At 40.2% G+C, this 21,752-nt stretch overlaps 1 protein-coding gene across 2 annotated transcripts in view; it reads left to right on the top strand.

Annotated features, from left to right (window-relative positions):
* Nucleotides 1-17,589, top strand: part of LOC118318635 (inactive N-acetylated-alpha-linked acidic dipeptidase-like protein 2) — a 398,478-nt gene extending 380,889 nt beyond the window's left edge. For both annotated transcript variants that reach the window (XM_047336974.1, XM_035648477.2), the window contains 2 exons: nucleotides 8,918-9,116; nucleotides 16,501-17,589. In XM_047336974.1, coding sequence (XP_047192930.1) covers nucleotides 8,918-9,116; nucleotides 16,501-16,747 — 446 coding nt within the window. In that variant the 3' untranslated portion in view covers nucleotides 16,748-17,589. The remainder of the gene's footprint in view (nucleotides 1-8,917; nucleotides 9,117-16,500) is intronic.
* The last annotated feature ends 4,163 nt before the right edge of the window (nucleotides 17,590-21,752 follow it).

Raw genomic sequence — 21,752 nt, 5'->3', positions numbered from 1 at the left:
GGTTTTTGGCATTTTGCCAGCTCCCTCGCCTGTCCCTGTTTGCCTTTATCGGACTGCTAATGCTGTGCATGACTCTGGACGTTGGGGCAAAGACCTTGCTGTGGTGAATTTTACTCTGCCTGCCGTGAGTTTCTCTGCTCTGGGGTCTCACTTTTTTACCAGAGCTGTTACACTCTGAATCTGTGTGGTGAAACAGAGTTTAGTTGTCACAATAATCTCGCCACACGGTTCCATTGCAAGCCTTTCTGGAAGTTTTCGATCAAGTCGTCTTCCTTAGCAGAAGACATTTTCTCCTGGCACTGTAGACGTTCACATTGTCCAAGCCCTTCTTTTGCCTAGTGCGCCTTCACCACTCACTCACATTGGCTTAGCAGTTTAAATTGAATCTGCCGCTGCCTGACTACTCTGAGAACTCCATCTGCTGAGGAAGATAGCGAAATATGATGAGCCTTCTGGTAACCATGTTTTCTGAGCCACAGTTTTGGGGATTAAAAATGGGTTTTCAGTGTCAACTTTGACTTAAGTTTAGGTTTTAAACCTCAGGTGCCAACCTGGCATTAGTATAAGGTGTGGCTCTGTAAGTTGCTAGATGGTACAGTAACCCTTTGGTATTTAAAACCTTTGAAATCATCTGCGCTTACAGGATGCCAAGTTATGTGTACACACCACTTTAATGGCAGGAGTATGTTTCTTTTTTTCCTTTTTTTTTTTTTTTACCTTTGGTGATATTTTAGTGCAGAGTTCTTAAAACAGGACATATAAGTTGAATTAAATCTCCTGAATTGTGTATTTTTAACAAAAGATATGAATGAGACCAGAGTAATGCGGCATTTTTGGCCTTGTGTTATAAAATGACGACAAGGGAACTGGCTTTATTTGATCTGCATCTGCTTCATACTACACAATTGGACACCATGTCCGTACACTTCATCCCAAGTGTCATTTTCCTTATGCTTGCATTTAGTTTTACTATTTCCATCAGCTGTGTGTAATCAGGAAGAGGCTGCCTGTGACAGATTTTGGTTCTTTATTGTGGTTATTAAATTGGTTTTAAATTTAATTCCAGGTGGCACTATAAACGTCTTTAAGTTATAAATTCGTCTTTGCGAAACGTGCAGATATTCTCAATGCTTTGTACCGAGCAGCTTCTGTTCAACCAGAAAAACAGGTGGGAGAGAGCTTTTATCTCCACTGGTTAAAATTACAGAAGGGCACCAGATGGGGGGAAAAAAGAAGTGGAGGAAGAGGAATGGGACAGTGAAATAAATACTTTTTGAGTGTGGCATAAATAATTCCTGGTGTGATGTTTCGCTGAGTGGTTCTCAACCTTTTCCAGTCACTACCCCTCGGAGTAATGGGGTTTGTCGGCTGACCCACCTTGAAACACCTCGTTGGCCTGAGTCTTGAGCAGGAACTTTCCTGAGAGGCCATAGGTGATAGCCAGCAAAATTGGCACAGCTGCTGGGTTAAGCGCAAGGAGACGTCAAAATAAATTAGTTTTTTGACACTTTGACTGTCACAAACACTAAATAAAATCTCTTTGAAGGTACAGTCTAAAATAGGTCTGTTTTGTATTTTTACTGTTTTGACCCCAAGAAATGATCTCTTCACTTCCTTAGGGGTTGGTAGCTCCTGGGTTGGGGACCTGGAGTTGATGGCAGTGGTAGAGGACAAAGAAGAACTGCAGCGTCTCATAATTTGCATGAAGATAAAGACAAAGACAGTGGGGAACAGTAGGATGAGCCACTGATTTCAGACAAATAGTCTCAATAGTCGCCACCAAAAACAGAGATAATAAGTTTTTTATTTAAATATATGCCGGCCTTCCATGAACCCCTAACACAGTAGTTTAGGGCGCTGGATAGTTTAGCTGGAGAATGGTTTTAAAGCTGCTCTAATCAAAGTTGTACATGAACAATATATTTGAAGGAGTCACTCATAGTGACTATCCCACCAAGAATTATGACCTACCTGACTGCTGTTATCCTCGTTCCTATAAAACACCTGTACGCATATTGTTTTGGTTTGGGGGCTTGCTACGTTCCTCAGAATATGTCAAGGATAGTATTTGTGTTATGCCCACAGCGTTGAACCGCTTTTCAAGTCCTGATCAGCAAATTTAAGTTAGTTCAGTTGTTATGGAGCTGATGCATTGACTGGGTGACTACTGCAGGTAGTAATCTATCTTCATCTAATGTCAGAGGAGATTTAAAAAAAACCTGTTGCTTCTGTATTTTGGGGTTTGAACTTCCACACCACCCAGATATTGCTGTTCGACATGCACATTTGTGAAATGGGAATAAGAGAGGAAACCTTATTTGATTCAAGGTAGACTTGGGAGTGTAGACGCCTTGTAGCCACATTGTTTAAGTGGCCAAAAGTAGCTATATTTGCGTATTTAGTTCATTTGTGACTCTATTTATATGCATCAGTCGGCAAATGTGACTTTGAAGACAAAGTGAGAGATATCAAAGTGAATATGGCATGAGTACCTTCATGTACACCACCTTGGCTTGTGGAGAAATCTAAAGCTCGATAGCCGTGCCTTGCCTAGTTACAGTTGCTAAGCTATGGTTGTCCACATCATGTTCGGAGGAGGCAATTTGCAAAGGGTAAATTGTTGAATATATAAAATGTTTCATCCGTTGAGAGAAATGAGAAGCTGCTCATATTTAATGCTAACGGTCTTAAATTCTCCTTTGAAATTTCGACAGAAAAACCAGAGATGTTTTGGCTGTTTTTGAAAAGTCTGATCCGACGGCCCCACTGTGAGAAAACCCATTATGCGTTTGTGCATACAGAGCAGACAGAGCTGGATTTTGTATCTCGACCATGCAAGCCCCATCACAATACGAACTTGATTTACATATAAATTTTATTGGACAGATACGTTTATAGATCTTCAAGACGCATGGAATAGTGAAAAAAAAAACGAGCAGATGAAAGTGTTCCTGTCTCGCTCCCATATTTTTTGGGCAGTAGAATGTTAGCACATGTGATCACGGTATACAGTGTGTGGATGTAGGGTGGTAGTGCGTGCAAATGCATGCACATGTGTGTCTTTATGTGTGGGGGGTTTATGCCGTGTGGGTGCATGAGTAGAAATGCTTTTTGTGTGTGTGTATTTGTGTGTGTGCGTGTTTTTCTGCTCTCTGGGTGTTTTAGAAGCCCCCTGCTGCTGACGCCCAGTGATATTTAATGGATTCTTCACAGCCAGCATGAAGCACTGCAGTATTCATGACTGGCAGTCATGGAGGGGACTCAGATCAAACAACCAGGGCTAATTGAAACCCCCAAAAACCTTTTGTTCAACTTCCCTGATCACAATATCCCTTCCTTTCTCTTTTTATATAAAACTGCCTTTAGTCCTGTCTGATCTGACATAAATCTCCATTAATATGCTGTAGTCATGGTGCTCCGTAGCAGAGCCCCCTCCCTCCTAAATAGTACCACCGCAGAAAGGGAGAACAGGCTATTGGATCCGTGGATGAAGTTTACTTCCTCTGTAGTTGTTCACGGCGTATATTGAAAAATGCCACTTGATGGGGTATTGCTTCATTTTCATCGTCCCACTTGCCAGTTGCAAATGTCCGTTGATGCTCATTCTTCGATAGCCAACTCCCTCTATGCTTGTTCCATTATCCGACTTGTGAAGTTAAAATATTGAATGGGGATATTGAGAGTCGGAAACAGAGGTGGCTCGCCATCAAAGTAGAAGTTTCCTGTTGAGAGGCGCAAACACTAGCTATCAATTATGAAGATGACAGAAAGGATAGACGCAATGGCATGGAGTCAAGCTAGCATCCAGAGACGATAACCAGTTAATTACAAAATAAATGCAAACAAGCATCATCAGATTCTTTATGGGACTCACTGCTGTTGGGGGATCAGATGTAAGCTTCCACTCAGGTACTGCTTATTTGATGTAAATTTAGAGCTTAAACAGGTCAAGCACTACCTGACATGCTTTTCCTGAAGGCACGTCACTGCTGTGTGTGACACTGTGCATGCGAACAGGTGAGTTTAGGTTGTGTCTTACATCCATCTGAGACTAACTGTGGGAGTGGGCATGTGGTTCGTGCAGGTCAGAGAAACGGCAATGATGAAAATCAGAATTGGCTTCAAAGTGTGTTTATGGACACTGTTTTGAACAGACAAAATTCAATTCTAAAATAAAAATGTTCAGGAAAAGCAAATATAAACATAGTGTCTATGTACAAGACATATAAATAATGCACACAATGCATATAAAAATAAAAACAGAAACAACTATGGACAACAACACACAATATAGAATGGGCCAGGTTACAGTGTGCCCAGGGTGTGACGGGTAAACTGGGATTTTCCCTGCCCTTTTTCTTTTGGACTAAGGAGGTGTATGAATCCTGTACGGTGGGCATGGTGAACACCAATACTCTTTTCTGCAGTCCCGATTCTCTATCATAGTCTTTTCTTGCGCTGTCTTGTTGGCAAATACGTCAAGTCTAACTTTGATGGACGTTGCGGAGAACAGAGTGAATGACTGCGATGTCGAAGTGCGTCAGCAGCACCAGAGACAGGCTGAACCTCCTCAGCAGGCTGTTATCCTCACAGACGGGATAATGATCAGCTCCCTCCACCTAAACACAGACTTGACTCCAAGCGTCTGACTCCATTTACACCCTACATTAATATGTACCTCCAGTTTCCTCAATGAGATCTGTGTAGGATTTGATCGCTCTGGGCAGCTCACTCCTCCACTCATCCCCCTCATTTTTCCAGGTCCACAACAACAACAACAACAAACAAACAAAAAACACTAGGGAAGTAGAAGAGAAAAAGATGGAAACCACCCGTGAAGCTGCTTAACTCAAGCTGTCTCCTCCAGGTTTAACTGATTGGATCACATTTCATCCTCAATGCATCTCGGGTGCATTTACACCTGTATTTCAAAGAGGTCCAGCACAATCCCATTGCAATCTGATCACACAAAATGAATTATAATGCCATGCGTACATGTCATGTCTGTCTTGGATGAGGCTGAAGGCCACTGTGCCACAGGGAATGTCTTTGGAATAGTGGGCCGGCACACATGCTCCAGGGGATGGTTTAGGATTTGTCAAACAGTACCTAAGTGTGCACCTGGCCTCTGCACCGTCCCCCCACAGTCATTTGACCCCTGATGGTAGGAGCACAAGAGTTTAAAGCATGTCTTCTCAGGCCTGGGACTCTTCTCAAACATTAGGCTTGAGGCAGATCTGACCATGTACGCTCAGTACACGACAACTTACCATTTTATGATGGAACACAAAATTTGAGGCTTCGTGAGTTTGTTTACATAAAATGCCTAGATATTGTCAAAAATTTAATTCTGATTTCTGCATCAGAGCTCTGGCCCTAATTAGAGCCAGGGTTTATGAACCATTACCAACATGAATACAGAGTGAGAATCAGTTAACTGTACACAGTACCCAACGCAAACAATTATTCGCATCTATAGATGTACAAAATACTGAAAATATTGCATCGAATAAAAGTATCGCCGTGAAGCTCTGTTGTTTTTGTCTCTCTTCTCCGCCGCCGTCATCACAGGAGGCCAAGTCCCAACTGCACACCCGAATGCAAACACACTCACACAGGTCCCTGCATGTCAGAAGATGTGATGGATTACAACAATCAAACAATATTTCATGAGTCCCAGCTGGCAGCAAGGAGCCAGAGCCATTTAAATTTGTAGGAGAGAGCAGTTCTCTTTGTCTATTTTCGTCCCCACTGTGTTCCCCCTGCCTCTCCGATGAGTCACGCTCCGCTCCAAGCATAATGTGATACTCTCTGATCCAGAGACACACTCAAACATATTCCAAGGTCTGTTGATTAAGGCCAGGATTTAGGACAATGTTAATCTATAGACGTTTTGCGTCAATATTTTTAAAAATGATATATATATATGTATATATATATATATATATATATATACACACACACACATAATCTTGCAACAATCCTCCGACAGACAATTTTTCATGTTTTTAAAATCAAACATGAGAGGCGTATGCAATAAAACTCCAATTTTGGTGCACTTTAGTGATTCACAGGAAGTCTACTCTAATGTTCTCTAAGCTGCTTTAATCTAGGAAATGTCTTGACACATTCTAAAGTAGCTCTTGTCTCAAATGATCTCTTAGGTGAACAAGATCGGGAACAAAAACCCCCTTCATCTATTTTATCCTATTTTTGTTCCATTTTGTCTTGTTGAATGTACCGTCCTTACCCTGTGCGAGAGAGAGAGGGAGAGGGAGAGAGGGGCAAATAGCTCTACAATGAAGCAACTGCACAAAACACAAAGTTGGAGATATTTTAAGTTGCGTTAACATTGTTCTATAAATACAAATACTTTTGCAAGGAAGAGTAGACATAATCCGAGACAATCGGTATCAGTTTATTTAGACTAAGCAATCATTCGTCATCTAATGGGGGGGATACTTTATTAGACTGGTGCCAATTCTAACTCATACCAAAAAATAATAAAATAAGACAAATCTATTTTATCTTTCACCATTTAGTGAGAAATCTGGCCCCATTCCTTCATGACTAATGTGACATAGCATGGCTTACATCAGACCGAGAGGAATAATAAACCTCACCATGTTCTCAATCTGAATAAACTAATACATACAGGGTTCAGACTACATTGGATATGTAAATATATTGGCGTATATGGAAATGTAGAACATGTAACATTCAGGTTATCTGTTATTTTGTATGCACATGGAAACCGAATCCGTTCAATGAGCCACAAAGGAAACTAAACAGTATCATTTTTAAAAAGGATGGAATCAGTTCAGAGAAGCAGATGAATCTGTTGAACTGATCAGTTCATGGTGTCAGTATCAGCAGCCACGGAGGTCAACACTCACTGCAGCATAATGTGCCAATATCTCTGTTTTCATGAGCATAGCTCAGCCTCCTGAGAGCTCTGGCAACGGTATTTGTGACAGGACGCGAAACTCCTGCACGAAAGCTAGATGAGCTGCACAAACACCTCTGCACTTGCACATTCTCGTGTTTGTCCGAGACACATCGTCCCCCAGATATGTCAATAAATATTGATTATAGGCACATGCAATACATTCATATTTAAACATAAAACACGGCCGTTCAAGACACTCCGAGCAGCACATCAAAATGCACTTTTTCATCTTTAGTATTTCATCGGATTGTCCCAATGGGATATTGTCAGTTCAGTGTAGTCACGCAAATCAGCTTCTAAGCGTATCTCATGACCTGCAGAACTGAAAACGTGCCAACGTGATGGCATTGATTTCTGACTAAGTGAATGCAAATCACGTAGATGAACATCTGGACATGAATCCTTGGCCTCATGCAGACAGCGATACAACATATATCAGCCATCCCAAGACGAGCTCACTGGATTCAGCCGGATATAATTTAATAGAGGCAGGTATGCAATCCAATTAACTGTAAATGCGAGGTAATTGATTTGAAGTACCACGCGTACTGTAAAACAAACCAGCCTTGTGTTGACAGGCTAATGAGGACAGAATTGATGAGGAGCGGATTGTTTTTCTGTTGAGCGTGCATTTTGGCTTGGTCATACTCATGTTGTGGGGACCTAATACTGTTTACATGGTCTCATTATGGGGATGAAAAGCCGGTCCCCATACTGTAAAGCATTACAGGTGAGGACATGTTTTAAGGCTCGGTTAAGGTTAAGGTTTAGATTTAGGTTTAGGTTTAGGTTTAGGTTTAGGCTAGAGGGATCGGATTAGAGTTAGTCTCAATGAAATGAATGTCCAGTGCAAGCCTGGTTGTGAGGTTGAGCCCAGAGCAGTGCTGTCAGAGAAACAACGCAGAGGGAGGAGGCCACTCCCGTCAAACATAGGCCATGTGCTTGTTTGTGTGTGTGTGTGTGTGTGTGTTAGTGTGTGTGGCTTCAAAGATTCTCTAAAGGTATGACCCGGGACATGGATAGCTATTACCACGGTGCCAAACATACAAACACGCCGGACATCTCAGCATGTGGAGAGAGCATGTTTAAGGGTTAAGCATTTACAGCACTGGGGTCAGATGCAGATTTAATGATTTCAGGTTAATTTTCACGCTACACCAATTGTCCATCCAATATCTGTACCAGGTTTTCCTGGCAGGGCTGCTGGAGGCCCATCCCAGCTTACACTGGGCAATAGACAAGACACTTCCCGAACAGTTCACCGGCATATCATTGGACACAAGCACTTCCAATTTGTCTTTGGCTATTCTATTCCATCAAACCCATCTTTGTCACTGCAAAGTGAGGCTTAACAGAACTGCAGTCGGAGAGTTTGGTGCAGGGGAGAAGTAAAGTGGTCTAAGGGCAGTGGTTGTGTAAATTTCCGTCAACACTTCACAGGGGGGAGGCCATCGATGCTAATGTCGTAGTAGTAGTGTCCTTAATATTGCCCAGCTGTCAAGGTCATAAGTTACTGTAAAAAAACACATTTATGCTTTGTGAACATAATGTGTCAGGGAAATCTTGAAAGAATCCCGTCAAATTTAGCAGAAACGTTTGCTTTGACTCAAGGGTGACCTGGTTAGATGTCGGTGGTCAAAGGTCAAGTTGGCTGTGATTTTGAATTTTGTAAATTTGGGAATGCGCAGATATAATAATGCACAAATGTTCACTTGGACTTAAGGACCTGTTTAGAATTTGGTGGTCAAAAGTCACGGTCACTGACCTCACATTAGAGGATAATGCTGATGAGAACATATACTTCATAACTTTTCGCAAAATTAAAGTCTCCACGAGATTTTACTGCTTTTACATGGTAGTCAGCTACTACTTCTGTGACCATGTGATATGTACATACGCTTAAGTAAATGTCAGTATTTTTATTTACTGTTTCTATTACGTTTTCTTTCCCATCGTCTATGTGCCCAGAAAAAAGTGTGGTATCTCCGTCCCTGCTGTCCTCGGCCACCTCTTTGAGAGACCATGCAGCCTTCTTCCAGTCAGAAACTATGCGGCCAGCCAATGACCCTAAAGAGCGCGACCCCTCCCACGTGCGGATGCTCAACGATGTGCTCCGTGACCTGGAGAAGAGCTTCATCATCCCACAGACGCCACCTGGAGTGTACAGGTATGAGACAAGTTGCACTCTCACAGGTGTAGCACTGGTGAAGTGTGGTAGCAAGTGGTATGTACACTGTCAGCCCCCGCCCCACTCTCAGTCACACACTCAAAATTGCAAACAAAAAAACTACAGTGGACAATGGTGGCCATGATATGATAATAATTCTAAAAATTTACAAATTGACTATACCACCTTTTCTGATCCCCTCTCCTCCCCCTGATAATGTTCACACAGTCCCATGCAGTGTCCATGATTTAAATCCCCATCCACCATCTAGTTTGCATCGGGCGGATACACAACTTGTTTTACTTGTTCTACATACGGAGTAGAACAACAATAATGTGACTTATTATAAATAAAACTTAAGCTTCACAGTGAGACAGTTCTTTTCGCACCCGCTCACCGCCCCAACCCCAACAGCTCTTTAGCTGTCTACTTTTCCATCAGAGTCTAACAGAATAAATTGCTTCTGCTGTTCAGTTTTATTCACAGTTTATGGCTGTAATAGACATGTTAATTGTCCTAGACATCCATTAGCATCTAAGCTAAAATTAGCTGCCTCATCATGCTTGGACAAAATTAAGACTTAATAGCACTCATTTGGGGCTGCACGGTGGTGGAGTGGTTGGCACTTTAGCCTCACAGCAAGAAGGTTCTGGGTTCGAATCCCGGTTCAAACCAACCAGGGCCTTTCTGTGTGGAGTTTGCATGTTCTCCCAGTGTATGCGTGGGTTCTCTCCGGGTTCTCCGGCTTCCTCCCACAGTCAGGTTAATTGGAGACTCTAAATTGACAGTAGGTGTGAATGTGAGAGTAATGGTGAGACACATACATGTCGCCAGCCCTGCGATAGGTTGGCGACCTGTCCAGGGTGAACCCCGCCTCTCGCCCAATGTTAGCGGCGAGAGGCCGTGGTTGATGAGCTTGTAAAGGCAAGGGTGATGGTTAGGATGACATGGCAGAGAATCTGCATGATTACTTCACAGAATATAAGCAAATCCATTTAAATACACAAACTTGACGGACTTACCTGGTTACCACTGACCTCTAGCGCAGATGTACATAAACACCGCTATAGGTCTGTAGCCTGATGGTGGAGGACAGTCTCTAACAGCTGTTGAAACACAGGACATATGGATGTATATCTCTGTCCATTTCTCTTTGAATTATCTGTTCATTTCAGCTTTCCTTTCTCTGTCTACATTTGATAAAGTACCTCTGCTTATAATGTAGTACCTCTGCTTATAATGTTTACACATCAAGTCTTGGCAATGACACTATGCTTTTTGTGATTGCACTGGAGTGAACACACTGAAACTGATGAAATGTACACACTGGTGACTATGTGTAGTCTAGTCACAATAAAGTAGGCAGGAAGGTTCAATATGCAAGCAACAAACACAAATAGATATACATAAAAGATATACATATATATTAAAGATATTCAACTTCATATTCAACATGACTTTGGTTTGGGTTCTAGAGTTAGGCTGCCTCAGTGACAGCGCATCGCAATACCTCATATCTCAGTCTGGTCACACAAGGATCTGGCATCAGGGAGACAGGCACACAATGCCAAGGGGAAAAGTAACACAAAGAATGAGTAATATGAACATTAGCAGTTCGAGGGAAAGCTACTCTAGGCATATTTTAAACCCTGCACAATAATACAAAAAAAAAGATGAGAAATTATTAAAGTTATTCATAATAATGATAATAACAACTAGAGGAAAATATCTGTATTCATACACCGGTTTTCAAAACAAAATTACAAACTGCTTTACATGGTTCATCCAAGATTAAAACATTTCAGGACTATAACTGGGAGCTATACCATTAAGTACTATAAATGTAAAAGCTTGAAATCAATTCCAACACTTAATAGTAACCAGTGAAGACGGGCAAAAACAGAAGTGATATGATTTTGTCCTCCAGCTGTGCTTTATAGTTGAAGACGTGAGATATTATTTGGTTTAAACTCTGAATACAATGAATTACAATAAGGTAACCAATATTTCAAATTATTCTATGTTATCCTGATTTATATATCAGGATACCATAATGCAACCCACCTATAAAGAGTGGGTTGGGACTCATAGTTTAGCTTAGATTTAGAAATATGCTACGCACCATAACAACGATAAATCCAAAACAATATATAGTATATATACCAGTATTTAACAAAGTTGCATCTGACAAGAGCATATTTTTGTGTCTTTGATATAATACAATATTAACAGAAGCATTAATTCTTACGTCATACAGTATTTTAATGCAAAACATGAAAAAAAGACACTCTTGATAATCTGGCACGGTCTCTTACTGTTTAATTGTCATTACTATTCAATGCCTTTAACAAATAGCTTACTCCTGCAATGTTGTAAATCTCGTATATCGAAAACCTCGCTCTAATCATGCATTGGCCATTATTGCCATAGATGTTCTAAATGTTTAAGCTGAAGAAGAACATTCCAGGCAAAACTTTTTAGTTGAGCTTGCCTAATTCCTTATAAGATGCTCAAACTGTAGGTTACAGTAGTTGAATTATGGGCAGAGGAAGTTGTCCAACTTCCAACAGCACCAGCAATGGCTGTGGTAGAACATCAATCAAGTCAAGCCTTTTTTGCCCATTTAATTCTATCCCAGGTGTCCCAAGTAGACTTTATCTAGGGCAACCCCCACCGTCTGGCTGGTTATTTGACTGCAAAGCATCACACCATGATATAATTGGAACTGATCGATCTTTGGTGTCAATGTTTTTTTTCCCCACTGCTCTAATGTAATAACTTGAGGACACTGAAGAGGGTCGAGGTACTGACTGTGATATTGGATTGTATAAATCACCCAGATCCTTGATGCTGCCAAAGAAAATATGTTTCTACTCTGTCCCTTGTGCAACCATGCAGGGTTACAGTAGATCCAACAGGAACTAAGTAGGTACTGTTGAGGAATTATCATCTACCCTCCCTGAGAAACTCTTAAGATGAGTCTTCTCGGGCACCAAGCAAGGTCATCTTATCTATGGCAAGACGGAAAAATCATTGAGCAACTGAAGTCTCACTCGAGGTGTCATAGTCGCGGGGAGATGACAGCATTACTCAAAGCTAAATACACTACAGAGACCGGAAATGGGCAGACTGTCTTGGGACGCCGAACACTGTGAACCTGTTGATCTGCGTGTGAACCAGAGGTCTCCGCAAAATGGAGCTCTTATAATAAATACTTCTGCTTAAGACATCCACGGTTTCAGTCTTCCTGAATCAGCGTCCACTCCATCAATTATTCCATTTCAGGTACATTTTCATTAATATAGCTCGTTTCACAACCTTGGCAACAATTAGCTTTACAAACAAAAAACAGTACAAGGACATATCAAAAGCAATATTGCACCAAATGTCTGCCATGGATATTGGTATACTGGGATTCTAAGATGGTTTCCACATACCATTGCATTCAAATTAAATTTTTTGAGATGAACATTTAAGATGCCATTAAAGTTTGGGATTCATGTTAGTTGATAGTTACTGATGATGGGATGGAACTTTTCATTTCCTGTGTAACATAATGTAAAGGCAACTTCTCTTTACATATGTGAAAGTCGGCGTACTAGTTCTGGAAGTCAGCGTCTTGATTGTGGAAATCATACATTGACCTTGCCGTCTATCTGGAATTTGGAATTTCCATCTTTAGAATCTCTATCTAATTTATATATTTGCTTCCAGAATAATGAAGGACCTAAATAATGTTGTCAAAATTGTGTTTTGCTTTAGGAGGAGCTGAAATGTTCTTACTGTGCAACTAAACCCCACAAACAGGTATCGGGGCTGATTCGCACACACACCATGCAGCTGTCAGTGTTGGATGGATGGTGCTGCTCTTGTGAGTGACACCTGGGACCAGTAGACATAGTTTAAACCCAATTTGTTGTGTTGTAGAGCAGGAGGCAGCCTCAATTATGAGTGGATGTCAGGCCGTCGAGGGCCACACCAGTCGATAGCAGATGTCTTAGTGTGCACTCACAGGTCCTTCAAATCCTTTCGAAACTAGATATCCATTATAATCATGGAAGGTACTACCTGTATGGTATTAGCCAGCTTACATCATTGACACTAGAGCAAAATTCAAGATGTAATGAAACCAGTTTTTATGGAAATTGTATAGTATTGCTCTTGTACTGGCTGTATGTCTACATGTGTCTCCCTGAACATTGTTCTTGGAGTACATTTGATCTCCTACAAACCAGAGTCATAGACATATTAGCTCTATGTTGCGGGTTGTCTTTCCTGCTCACACTCAGTGACTTCTGCATATGGTTTCACATCAGAGTGAGCTCTTCTTACAGTTTGTCACATCATTTGAATGTTAATATACTGAAATTACATAATTAGCTCAAGAGTATTTAAATACAGAGAAATCAGTAAGTAAGATATACTGTATTAAACGAATGACAATTCATACCAATGCATCCAAAGTCAAAAGGAATGAAATTAAATAACCACCCAAGTAATTTAATCATATTAAAGGAATAAAGATAAGGCAAGGCAAGGCAAGTTTATTTGTATAGCACACTTCAACAACAAGGCAATTCAAAGTGCTTTACATAAATCATTAAAAGCATTGGGAAGAAACACATAAAATCACATTAATATACAATCATAAAAAATAAAAACATGTTAAAGTAAAATAAGACAGGTGATAAACGTTGTACAGTGCAGTACAAGGAATGTATAGATAGTTTATTTACTTAAAACGCAGCGGCAAACAGAAAAGTCTTCAGTATTGATATAAAAGAACAGAGTTGCAGCAGACCTGCACTTTTCTGGGAGTTTGTTCCAGATATGTGGGGCATAAAACTGAACACTGCCTCTCCATGTTTAGTTCTGACTCTGGGGACTAAAAGCAGACCTATCCCAGACGATCTGAGAGGTCTGGATGGTTCGTAGAAGATCAGAAATGAACAGTATTTCTGCAATTGAGTCAGTAGACTGGAATTAAATCAAGCTAAATTCATTCAAGTTGTTACGTCAGAGTCAAAGTGATTGATTCATCTCTACTGGATCAGACAGGAGTTTAAAAATAGTGCCTGGAAGTAGAGAGAAAAAGGAGCAAACTAGAAGCCTCAAAATATGAGACTACATTGTAGCTTCATATTGACTAATAGTTCATCATTGAGACCACTAGGGCTGAGGGCCTGCAATGTGTATACCCAGAAGGCTTTGTGTTGTTTCAGCAGAAGATCATGGACCTCTCTTGTGAAATGAACTTGAGAAATACAGAGATATCTCCAGCCAGACAATAGATGGGTGATGGTGTCAGAATAAAAAAACCCCACTGTGCTTTGTAGCTTACCTGCCATTGACCAGTGGGCAAAAGGTTACAGTTTATATGGAAGTGTTTCCCCCAAAACACAATCACACATTCAAGATGTATTTAGGGTTACAGCTTTGTGCAAGATGTGAATAATAATGCTGACTGATGATACAAAAACTACAAGCGAATTTCATAAGAGCAAGCCCACACACACACTTGTCACTCCCAGGCAGAGTCATACTTGATCTGTCTGTATCTTTTTTTTGTTTTCCTTTTATGAATCATTTGCCTGCTGACTTTTATTTAGGGTACGGATGTTCCCAACATGCATGCAAGATTCAGCTGGGCAAAAATAATGCATATATTACAGAAATAGGTTATTTGCGTGGTATTGTTTGTATTATTGAATCATATATTCCACCAAAAATCATTTAGTCTTTCTTTTTTTAAAAGAGCAAACTGGAGTTTTTGCATATCCTAAGATGAAAAATCATGAATTATGTAAGTAAACTGCTGATCATGTTCCAAGCTTAGAAAATGAATCCCAGGGAGTTACTTCATTGCTGAATGATTCAGTTCGGTACAGTTTCCTTAGAGTAGCCAGAGTTTAGAGTCAAGACAGGAAGTAGTGTGTCCTATGTGGAGCGAGGCAACTCGTCAGGGTGTGGCGGTTGGAGTTGTTGGTGCAGGAGACCGAGCTCATGTCCTGTCACAGAGCTGCAATTAACATATTTATTTTTATTGGCTTGGAACTGTTTGTGGAGAAATGAAACCCAGAAGCGAAATAAGCAAAAAATGGACCTTGTGGTGAATAAGACAGTCGCTTACACTCAGCAACATCTTTTTCAGTATATTGTTATAATTCTCATACTCATACGACGAATTCTGTCATACGTTCTCAAAACGACCAAATTGACTTGTTCCTAAATCCGCGCCGGTGACAGGAGTTACGCCAAAAATACTTTCACCTCAGAGTATCGTGGGGCCTTATTTGCTTCACCGACGCATGGTTGATGAGCTTGGAAAGGAGAGGGTGATACTAAGTGTAAGGGTGAATTTAAATAGACAAATTTGACTGACCGTCTCTGTTAGTGGAGTAGATACAGAAACACCACAGTGCTCTGACTTTGAGTCTGAATTGTGTGCTGAAGGTCAGTGTTCCTTCACACCCTACAGCTCACAACTTGTGTCTTAACAGATGAAGAATCACTCAATTTACTCCCTAAGACTGTCCATTCAGCCACTTTAAGAGAAATCAATGTACTTCAGGCCCGAGGAGAGCAACCCCCCGCAGTCTCTGCCATTCTGACCTACAAATGACTACTCTGCTACCCCCCAAAGGCTACCCCTCTGTTTATGTACGTGTGCTTCGCTTTATGTGTGTGAGTGCTACACAAGCGACAGGAAGACAAATAGACACAGACAGGAGCATCTTAAAGGACAATAATTCATTTGGTGCAGAATGTTGGTGACAGAAGAACTAAGCAGAGGTCAAAATATGAAAGGGATGATTTTGTACGTTTCAGCTGCGATTGTCGTCCTTGAGAGTTTGCATCATATCTTCAAAGAATCGTACCAAAAGTATTAAACATATCATATAATCATAGCATCAGCTGGCCAGTTTAAAATGAATTGGCTGCAGGACGATTGAAACAAATGACGCTGAAACACTTGTTCATGCGTGCGTTTTATCAAGGCCCAACTCTTGTAACACTCTTTTCTCTGACTTACCAAAAACAGCTAGTAACAAATTACAACTTGTAGTCAGTCCGACTATGTGTCTGTCATTCATTTGCTTGTGTGTGTTGTCGTGGGAGGGAAGGGGAGATAGAGAGAGGGAGAGATTGGAGAATCGAATGGGTTCTTCCTTGGCACGTGTACCATCCTTCCACTGAGTTTCGTAGAAGTAGTGAAGTAGTATTTGTGTAATCCTGCTGACTAGAAAACACACAAACAAACAGATGGATGGGGGTGAAAGCGTAACCACCTTGGTGGTAACAAATGAGTAAAATTACCAAATTTCTCTTGTCATATTCTGAACTAAGTTATTCATTCACACTCTCCTTCCTCTCTCTCCAACAGGAACCTGTTATACAGCCTTCCAGGAAAGTCTTCAGAGTTTTCCGTCCTTAGGTTCTCCCAGGAGGCCGCCCTGCACTGCAACGTCACCAGCAAATCAGTCCGACACAACTCCGCCGACAAGGAGGTGCTTTGCCACAGCACCAGGAACCAGTCTCTGTCGCTCATCCTCAGGGCCATCCAGTCAGCTGAGAGGCTGGTGTGTTTCGGCTTGGACTTGTTCGAAAATTACCCAAGTGAGACCCTGTGATCTCGCCTGACAGGGACCCATCAATAAGCTTGGTTGCACTCAACAGCAACAACGACCACTGATTGAGTCAATGTAATTCATATAGATCAGGAATATTAAACCACGACTGAGCCCCTGACAGACCTCACCCAAACCATTATCTTAACCATCACACAAAAGATGATATTACTCAACAGAAAAGAGATTTGAACTAGGATTAAATTAAAAAAAATGTAAAAGAGGTACATTTTTTTGTATTTTATAACTTGGGTTTAAAGTGGCTATTCTGACTATGGTTAATAGTAACTTCCATCCCTCCTTTAACTATACCATTTATCCTTTGAGGGTCCAAAGGGGGCTGGAGCCAATCCCAGCTGACGCAGGAGGCGGGTACACCCTGAACAGGTCATCAATAATGCAAACTTTGCATATCTAAACATAGCTTTCCATTTGCTTGAGCTGCACCAAATGCTAGCTGGCAAACCAAACAGATAGCTTGGTTCAAGGTTATATATAAATGATATTCACTGCAACTAGATGTTGCACTTGAGTGGCAGCCTCTCAAACCAAGACAAATGCTTTGCTGGCCACACCTCCAGCCTCCGAATCCCAACAGCCACAACCCCATCTCCAACAGCCCAACATGACTCACCATCCCTTACTGTGCACTTCTTTACCCGATCTCCAAGACCATGTCTTTTGAACAGATTTAGCACGTACTGACTGCTATACTGTCATTTAATGTTGTCTATCAGTTGTAAGTGTCTGCCAAATGAGTAAATGTAACTATTAGCCAACACTAACAACTTTAGAATGGCCAACTTTATGAGAATAAAACCCAGGTTAAATACAGTTGGGGTTTTTTTTGGGGGGGGGGGGGGGGGGGGGGGAATTGTGTAATATTCACATTATCCATGAGGGCCTTAAGCAATAAGCCATTTTAAAATCAGCTTCCCCAACATTTGTCCTAAAATCACTCCATGCCATGCCATTTGGTGGCTCGTCACTTGATTAAAGAGCAATAATACATTTTATTGAATGCTTTAAGCAATAAAAACAATATCTAATTTGTCCGTCTTACAGTTTAGTCAGTGAACAGCACAAAGTCAAACAGTTAAACATGTTTAGTTTGTGTTTTGAGTGTGTGTGTGTGTGTGTGTGTGTGTGTGTGTGTGTGTGTGTGTGTCCGTAGAGGACTAAAATGAGGGTGTCCCAGTGGCACAACACTCTGAGGACGTTTTGGCGAAATATGGGAGAAAATGTAAGCATACAGAGACGGACTACAGACAAATACACATGGTAAACATTTTTCATAATGGCTGGCATTAAAGACAACAATGTCCTCTTCAGAATCAGCCCATTCTACTGTAGCAAAATGCTGCCATAGCACTTAACAGGCCAGAAGAAACGTCTTCAGTACATTCAAAACACTTAAATGCTTCAGATTACTGAGAAAAGGTTAACAGACAATTGGACAGTTGCTCTCTGTCTGTGTCCTTTCCACCCCACTTTCTCTGTGTCTGTACTACACTTCCTGTTGTAAGTGGCAGTAGTCTGTGTTATCTCCTCTCCCTCTTCATCCTTCTAACAATGTCTCTGTAAGTGATGCCACCACCCATTGATCTCTGGCATTGTGCAGCTGTTTTTGCGGCTTATGACAAGAGATTTGGGACTTTGAGGCTGATGTGCTGGCTTTAATAGCCTGCACAAGCCTGAATAAAGACTCAAGCAATAAATCATTCATTGGGGTTACTGTTAAATGACTAGTTAATGTTATGGTCTACAAAAAAAACCCATAATAGTGAGGAAGAGTGTATGTTGATTTATGGTTCTCGCTCTAATCAAATCACTCAGTCAAAACAACCAAAGCTGCAAAGCAGACATCTGCAGCTCTTTCAAAATATAGGCAGTCATGTGTTTCAACATTTATACATAAAGTAGTAGTAATTAGGGCTTCAGCTTTTTTGTAGTTAGGCATGATGTTTGCTAGAATAGTGTTTGTGAGATAAGCAACGAATAGAACATTATTTTATACGATGAAAGTATTTGTAATAGCCTGGATGACAGACTTTTTTAGCATGATGGGAGGGTGGGGACATTTAGCTGCTTGTAATTTCTTATTAAATCTGAATTTTGTAAAATCCATGCACATGATTTAGGATCTGGAAAGAATCCAACAGCACTGTCAACAATTGCTTCTTACTTGCACAGATAATCGGTTTATCCTAGTGTTTAGTGCTTCCACATTCAAATGAGATTATTTTCCGTCTTAGATTATGGTGGGGTTTTTTTATCAATGAGATCTCAATTTGTAGCAACAATTTGATACACCAAATTTTGTAAGGTGTATTGATAATTTGTATTTCAATGTCCAGTTTGTAAATAATATAACTTGCAATACGGATTAATACGAAGAAACAAAAAACTTCAGGGATCAAAAATACAAATTTTCACTGCTTTGAATCATGTGCCTTTTATCAGTAGAAATGAAACAGATGCTTTAAATTATTCCGTCAAAAGGTATACCAAAAAAACTGTTGTTGAGTTCGAGCAGATTACCGAGTGTGGAGTCTTATCAATTACCCACCACTGTGTTGTAAAAATATTTGGTGTTCACATTAACTAGTTGAAGTTATCAATAGGAAATAGAAGCTAGCTACAGTTTGTTCTTATAGGTGCATGTGGTAAATACACACTGACTGCATGCACGTTGATGAGTGACATTTTACTTTACATTCAGTCTGAATGCATCTCTTGTATTGGCTGTTATGTTAATAACAAAATGCTTTACAAAACTCGCCTGCTGCTTGCCAGTTAGCTATTCAGCGGCGAAATAATGATACTGGAATGATCCAGAAATCCAATCACGCCAAAAAGGTCTGAGGCGATTTAAATTGAAAAAAAAAAAAAAAAAATGTTAGCTAGTCGTTTTGAAAAAGGAAAAGATTTGCGAAGATGTGTACAATTCAAGCAGTGGACTACACATCTATCATTTGCGTGGGAGGACCAAGTTCTACTAATGATTTTCAATCACCACATTCAAATCCGGTTGATCACCCATTTGAGAGAAGGGCTGCATTGTTGATTGGCCTTTGGGCATTTTTTAAAATCAATCTATGTTTCGTTCCAATGGTGAGACACCGATGAGTGTACATTGATGCTGTCACTGTGGCACAAAGTTAAAAGCACGAGTGTCATGATGTGGTGTCATGGACTACGACTCAAGTCACCAATTGCATTACATCAATCATCAATTAATTTTCGCTGCACAGCATGTATCAATGAGTTTCTGATTCCTGTTGGCCTGACGTGTCACAGATGACCAGTCTGCCCCATGGCATGAATCATATGCATCCGGTTGTTTTAGCATTGCATGGTGTACGTTTAATTTCATTACTGCTCAATTTGCAGTACGACATCATGCTCACACTGAATGTTACAAAATGGTTCTAAACCCTTTTTTTGCTTACAAAACAAAAAAAATGTATTTTTATTATCTGCTCTGAGCTGGTAAATTTACAGTATATCACAAAGTATATGCACTGACCTGGTGGATCTCAGTAAGCCAACACTACATTAACCAGATGATCTGCAATACAAAATGCATAATTGAACCAACTGGGCCTAAGAGCTCAAATGAGATGTTGAAGAAAATACATGACTTGATTGAACTTTGCGCTCTTTACTATGTACAGTATTTATTTGGAATTGTAATAATATGCAATATTCTTTTGATAGAATTAGGCAATACTGGAAACTGCAATATTGTTGAGTTTGCACAAAATTGTGAATTTTCTCTGTGGTGTTACTGCTTCAACTGAACTCTCCAAGCGTTTGTGTTTATCAACAACTGCTCACACTGTACTCTGTTACTTGTTTTCTGAATTTTTCTTTCAAAAAAACAAAAAAACAACCTGTGTCTTGTTATGTTTTGAAGTTTTTGTGGAAACCAATGAAACGTTTTTAAATGTAACTTTTAAACAAGCTTCAACACTGTTATTAGTAGTTGAATCATTCAATGATTCAGTAGCATATAGCCTGATTTCTGTATGCATGACATAATTACTTAATAAGTGGCTTATGCAGGGTTTTTACTGGCATGGTTTTCCGCCTTCTTCACAGTTCAAGTCTTGTTGATCTTTTTAATGCAATAAAGAACCTTTAAAGCATTCGCCGTTGTTCCTACATGAAACTACTAGAAAAAACATTTTTTTAAAAACACACCACCTGTGGATCACTAAAGACTATCAATTACAATGTTACAGGTTGTTTGTTGGTTATATTTTGTATCATTAATCTGAATCAGCAAAGAAACTAGTCACCATAATTATCAAAGGGGATCAATAAGTTATGCATCTGAATTTTCCGAGGAGGTGTAAAGTGGCATAAAATGGAAAAACTCAAATAAAGTACAAGTCCTTCAAAATCGTTTTTAAGTATGGTACTTGAGTATATTTCCTTAGCTGCTCTGCACCACTGGACAGGGAGCATACAGCAGCTAGTCAGATCAGGTAAGTAAGTAGAAATTTCCAGATACAGAAAATGGAAAATAATAAAAAACTAGATATACATTGATAGGGAAATTAATATGTACAGTAGGTCCCTAAACCAATGCAACAGATTCAAGTTTGAATACATATGGAACAGAACTAGAAATAACTAAAACAAATAAATAAAACATTAGTTCTATCACCCAATCATTTTCACCCGATTTCTCATAATAGAAAAGAAAACATTTCTTGAAGAAAGTTTTGTGTTTTGTATGAGATACACCGATTTTATGTCACAAGAAAAAACGGGCTGTTATGAGAAGTTACTGTGCCTGGCATAATAATTGGATAGACATGTCAGTAAAGTATGGACATATATTTTCGTCATGGCAGCATCCTTCTGATAATAAATACATTTGAAAATGTATTAAACGAAATAAAAACATGATGGGTGTCCCATGAATAATCTATTTGGGGCAGGATTAAATAGGCTACAGGATACTGAGCCCCAATACTGTAGTTTCCTTTCAGTTCTA

Source organism: Scophthalmus maximus, chromosome 13, assembly GCF_022379125.1.
Source record: "Scophthalmus maximus strain ysfricsl-2021 chromosome 13, ASM2237912v1, whole genome shotgun sequence".
Taxonomy (NCBI): Eukaryota; Metazoa; Chordata; class Actinopteri; order Pleuronectiformes; family Scophthalmidae; genus Scophthalmus; species Scophthalmus maximus.
This window is presented reverse-complemented; position numbering and strand designations above follow the sequence as displayed.